This window comes from Trachypithecus francoisi, unplaced genomic scaffold (genome assembly GCF_009764315.1).
Source record: "Trachypithecus francoisi isolate TF-2019V2 unplaced genomic scaffold, Tfra_2.0 Lachesis_group4, whole genome shotgun sequence".
NCBI classification, from domain to species: domain Eukaryota; kingdom Metazoa; phylum Chordata; class Mammalia; order Primates; family Cercopithecidae; genus Trachypithecus; species Trachypithecus francoisi.
In genome coordinates, this window is record NW_022681469.1 from 617,659 (window position 1) to 623,658 (window position 6,000).

General features: G+C 42.7%; 1 protein-coding gene across 4 annotated transcripts in view; it reads left to right on the forward strand.

Annotated features, from left to right (window-relative positions):
• ESYT2 (extended synaptotagmin 2) overlaps positions 1-6,000 on the forward strand; it is a 103,062-nt gene extending 97,062 nt beyond the window's left edge. For all 4 annotated transcript variants that reach the window (XM_033193544.1, XM_033193545.1, XM_033193547.1 and 1 more), the window contains 3 exons: positions 1,447-1,552; positions 2,666-2,715; positions 2,885-6,000. In XM_033193544.1, coding sequence (XP_033049435.1) covers positions 1,447-1,552; positions 2,666-2,715; positions 2,885-2,930 — 202 coding nt within the window. In that variant the 3' untranslated portion in view covers positions 2,931-6,000. The remainder of the gene's footprint in view (positions 1-1,446; positions 1,553-2,665; positions 2,716-2,884) is intronic.

Sequence of the window (6,000 nt, forward strand, 5' to 3'; positions counted from 1 at the left end):
GTAGAAGCTCTAAATATAGTAAATTCAAGTTGTAACCCTGTGGACACGGAGACTAGTGATTAAATAAAGATCAAGTTATTGATGGCCCTGAAGAAGTCATTTTTGGGGGTTATATCTGTTGACATTTTGGGGGGTTATATCTGTTGACACTTTGGGGGTTGTATCTGTTGACACTTTGGGGGTTGTATCTGTTGACACTTTGGGGGTTGTATCTGTTGACACTTGGGGGTTCTGTCTGTTGACATTTTGGGGATTGTATCTATTGACATTTTGGGGGTTCTATCTGTTGACACTTAACTATGTTATCAATTAAAACTGAAAATTTAAGGATATATCTATTTTAAATTTTGTTTTAAAATAACGTAAGCCCCCAAAATCTTAAAGTATGACATACTGGAAAAACAACTGTATTTCCAAAAATAAAAAACATAATAATGAAAAGAATAATATTATTCTGCATTTTTGCTCATCTCTTTAGTGGTCTGGCTTAAGAGAGGCTGGAGTCTGCTTCTGTGGTCAGGGTGATTTGGCAATGTCCTTAGAGGGTCTCAAGAGACCCCCCACCGGGGTCATTGGCCCCCACTTAAAGAGCCGCCAGTCTGTACCAATTTGGTATCTTACATAATTGTCCCCTGGTACTTCGAAAGCCACCCGTGTTTTGGGAAATGATAATAGTGTACAGTTGTATGGTGTCGCTGTCTGCTCATTCAGTTTACGTTGCATCTTTAAACATCCTCCGCATTCATTGTACTTTCATACAAGTAGCTTTATGTAAAACACACATCAGAAACTGGCAGGCCTGCTTCAGCCCCTGATGAGGCTGTGCAGAGTGCTCCTACCCATCCGAAGCGTTTAAGCATCTGGGGACTCCACGTGCCCGTCTGGGTTTCCAGCACTGTGGCCTGGGGCAGGCACCCGCCAGCCCCCAGGAGAGACGCCCTGCCGGCTCCTGAGTGCAGCGTCTGGCTGAGCATCACGAGGGCTTTGGAGGCCTTGTCCCTCCTGCGAAGCTACAGGCGCGTACTGTTTTTACTGGAGAGAGTGGGAATAGGGCCTGAGACTGGACGGGGGGCTGGAACGCCTGAGTGAGGGGGCTGTTCTGGAATGGCTGTTTTGTCAACACTATCCTGTATTTTAACCCCCAGGGAGAGTCAGACATGTTCAGAGACGCTCCTCACCCATCCATGAGTGAGCCAGGGACCGTGGGACCCAGACATCTGTGGGTGCCAGAGCCTTCTCTTATGTGTGGGAAACAAAAAAAAATGTTGGTTTTTGAGTCTTCCTGAAATGCCAGATGAAAACATGAGGCAGAAGAACTCAGTTTAATAATAAAAAACAAACATGACATTTGGAATGATCTCATGAGCAGAAATGCCATTTTTAGTTATGAGAAAATACAACAGAATGATGGATAAAGTTAAGTAAGGCTCTCGTTTCCTGTTTCAGCTTTGATTTCAGTGTTTCGTTACCAGAGGTGCAGAGGAGAACACTCGACGTCGCCGTGAAGAACAGCGGCGGTTTCCTGTCCAAAGACAAAGGGCTCCTTGGCAAAGTAAGTGCCAAACAAATCCTCGATCGGTTCCTGCGATTTGTAAAATGGAACATTTACCTGCGGTGCAGTGTTGAGACCATCTCTGTGTAAGCAGAAAGGGTGAACTTACGAGGTCAGTGCTTGTTTATAAATCGTGGGCTCTAAAGACAGTCAATAAAACATCTGTGCTTTCTGAAAATATTTTAAGTTATTTTAATTGTTTTTCCATATTCAGATCATTGATTCATTAACTATACTAATACCATGAACTTCTAGTTGAAGATTTTTTTTTAAGTCTTCAAATTTTTGTTCAAGTATCACATTGAAGGAAAATCATCTCTTACAATTCCATCTCCTCAACTGACGGCTCTTCCCTTTTTCTGAAATTCACTGGCTTTATTTATCTGAATCTCTTCTAGTCTTTGTCCATATTCACATTGAACTTTGGCGTGTGGGTGTGGTATTTAAGAATGAAAGTAGAGTTCAGCTAGGGAGGGGGAGGTTTGAATCACAGGCATCATTCCGTCAGCTGTGCAGCCATGGAGGGCACGTGGCCAGTGCTCCTGTGAGTCGTCTCCGCTGATACTCTGTCAAGCTGAGTTTTAAGACTGCTGGTTGCATGAAGGATTTCTTAGATGTACTCAGCCGTATAGCTTACAAGTGCTCACGGGGGTAGAAAAGATTGAAAGAATAAGAGCCTTCAAAATAGGAGAGTCCAAATTCCTAGATGAAGACAGAAGATGAGAGAGATGAGAAGAAGTGGTAAAAGATCTAAAAGACATCGCCTTAGCCTACTTTATGTATTTGTGTATTTATTTAGAGACAGGGTCTCTAGAAGCACAGGCTGAAGTCCAGTGGCACGATCATGGCTCACTGCAGCTTCGAATTCTGGGCTCAGGCAATCCCTGTCTCAGCCTCCCGAGTTGCTGGGACCAAGGCACGTGTCAGCACGCCCAGATAAATTTTTTTTATTTTTAGTAGAGACAAGGTTTCACTATCTTGCCCAGGCTGGTCTCACACTCCTGGGCTTAAGCAATCCTCCCGTCTTGGCCTCCCAAAGTGGTGGGATTATAGGCAGGAGCCAGTGCCCCCAGCCCAGCCTACTTTAACTACTTTTTTTTAAAAAACCCACAGGTATTGGTTGCTCTGGCATCTGAAGAACTTGCCAAAGGCTGGACCCAGTGGTGAGTGTCCCTGCTACAGACAGAGAACCCCAGCGTGTAGCTAAAAACGCTTTCCCCGCCCGCTGGGTAGTGTCCCCCACAGACAGTGGCGGAATCCGACACGTATCTGATAGGCTTTTGATACTTGGTCCTGTGTCCGTCACCACCTTCTTGTCACTGTCTTTCTCAGGTATGACCTCACGGAAGACGGGACGAGGCCTCAGGTGATGACATAGCCACACCAGGCAGGAGGGTTCCGCTTCAGCATAGCTCCTCAACCTCTGCCCGGAACACCCCTCTCACAGACGTACCAATATTATTTTTATAATTTCATGTATTTAGTTATACATACCTTAATAGTTTTATAAAGTTGTTGACATTTTAGGCAAATTTGGCCAATATTATCATTGAATTTTCTATGTTGGATTTCCTCTAGGGTTTCGCCAGTTCCTACAACGTGCAATAGGGTGGTGGTAGCTCTTGTGTCTGTGGACTCTGCTCAGCCCTGTCCGTAGGGCCGGATGTGTCTGTGCTTTATTATGGCCTTGTTTATACATCACTGAGGTATACTATGCTATGTAAATAGACTCTATTTTTTATAATCTTTACATGCTGGTTTAAATTCAGAAGGAATAGATCAAGGAAATATATATATTTTCTTCTAAAACTTATGAAATTCTTGTGACAAATAATCATTTTCATCTTTGCAGCAAAAAGTTCTCAGTGACCTATTTTGTGGTGTTTCTTTTTAAAAAGAAAAGCTGAAAGATGATTAAACGTTAGTGTGTTTCTGCCCATTATGAATGATGAAATAAAGTATTCAAAATATTAACATTTTCATAAATTTAAGGATATATTACTGAGAAGTTGAAGGGCTTATGAGGAAAAATGTTTTATAACTGAGTAATGTAAGATATTAAAAGAATTATGGTTCATATATCATATTGTACTAATCTGAAATTTCTTACATAAAAATGAAATCTTATGTTTAATTGCTGTTGTAACTTACTCATGAAACAGTATACAGACACCTTGTACTTTTCCTAGACTATAAGAACAGACTTTCCATGTTAGCAATTAAGCTGTTGTCAAGTAGTCATGAGCGTTGTTAATTTTCAGTGTTTTCCCAGCCTATAAAAAAAGGAAGGTGCACGCTGCCCTTTTAAAGGTTGTGAGGTAGATTGGGATGAGTAGACAGGATATTGCATTAAAAATTGGAAGCTCGATCTCATTATAGTCAGGAGCAGCCAGCGTGACCTCACACATAGGGTGGGGCCGTGTGAGCCGATGTGCACTGGCCACCACCAGGGCTGGGGGCGCCAGCAGCCACTTCCCAGGCTGCCTCACGTTATGCCGTGACTAACCTTAATATTGGGATATCGTTATGCAATTTTTATTCTGTTTAGACTATTAAAAGCATGTTTATGTACTTAAGAGTCCCCCAGACCTCCTGTGAGGTGAGGCTCTGTTGAAGTGTCTGTAAAGAAAGGATGCACATATGTAGACGATTAAGTGTATATTATAAGCTATATGCTGAAAATGGCTTCCATAGCCATGAGAACATCTTAAAACTATGTATAAATATATAAAGGAAAATAGAGCTTTGTAATTTAAATTGGAGCTCTTAGCTTGTTTAATGGAACTACACAACTTGTGGGTAACTCATGTGACCAAACAAACCGAAGTGCCTGTGACAGAGGCCGGTGGCCAGTGGCTGTTTGCCCACCCTCCCTTCTAGCAGATTTTAATTTTGTTTCCATTTATAATTTCCACTTTGAACCATGGGTTTACTTAGAATGAGTCTGTAGCTTCACAGCATATTTCATGTAATCATAAAGACCAGTATACTCTGTCTCCTACTGAATGACATTTGACTGTAAATCCTCTTGATAAACCATTTCCAATGTTAGTATATAGGATTATTTGGGAAGCATATCAGTACCTTTATAGACACATATGTACGCGTATGCACCACAAAACATTTATGGTATTTATGGAAGACAGGTAATAACATTAAATCTAGTTGCTTTCCCATAGTATTAGATTTGTTGAAGGTTTTTTAAAAATCAGGTCTGTTGAAAGTCTTCTGTCGTAATCTATAAAGAAGAAGCACTCATCGAAATTGTAGCATGCCAGTAATTTTTACCAACATCCCATCCATCTGAGTTCTGCAGTCCTGTGTGTAACCGCTCCGTGTGTATTTTGCTTAATGGAAGGCTTTATTTAAGCACTTAGGCAGAGTAGACACAGTTAAAGGTACAAGCCCAGAGGAAGGTTGAGCCGCACCGTGCCTGCCCTGAGGCTGTGGAGTCGGAAGCGCTGTCTCCAGGGCCGTGAGGGCCTGGAGGTTCTTGGCCTCCAGTAGCCGTCTCCTTTCTCTTTGAAAGAAAGGAAGGAAGGAAAGGGGGTGATTCTGAGGCACCGAAGTACCTCCCAGACGTAGAGGAGAGAAGCCACCCTCCAGGCCACACTCAGCACTCCAGGATCCCAGCGATGTCAGACACTCTTGAGTTCTCAGAATGTTAATTTTCAGTTTTAAATAATTAGTTTATCTAAGAAAAGGGAATTTTAACTTTTCTACCTTGAGTCAAGCCAATGAAGTGCAGCTCTGTTAGCTCGTACATGTGGGTTCTTATCCTGATCCTGTGCCTTAAAGTAGGACGGTGTTTCCAAGTTCAGATTAAAACAGAAGCAGCTGGCCGGGCGTGGTGCCTCACGCCTGTAATCCCAACACTTTGGGAGGCCAAGGTGGGTGGATCACCTGAGTCAGGAGTTCAAGACCAGCCTGGCCAACATGGTGAAACCCCATCTTTACTAAAAATAAAAAAATTAGCCAGGCGTGGTGGTGGAGTGCACGCCTGTAATCCCAGCTACTACTCAGGAGGCTGAGGCAGGAGAATCGCTTGAACCCAGGAGGTGGAGGTTGCAGTGAGCTGAAATCGCGCCACTGAAATACTCCAGCCTGGGCGACAGAGTGAGACTCCATCTCAAAAAATAAATAAAATAGAAGCAGCCTTGTAACTGTATTTACCATAATATATTCTGCACGGTAAAAATTCCTTTTACAGATATTCTTTATCAAGAGGTCGGCCCTTCTTTTTCAGGCACCTAAGCCAAACGCAGACCTGTGTGTAGCTGTGTGTTTTTTTCTGTGTTTGCCGCATTTATTCCACCTTCAGCTGGATCCCCCACTGCAAATAAAGAACAACGGTGGGGGGTGCGGGTTAAAAAGAGAATGTCCTTTCTGTTCAACTGATTTCACAGGACAGTGCATGTATTTATTCAATAAACTTTTACATTAGCTCA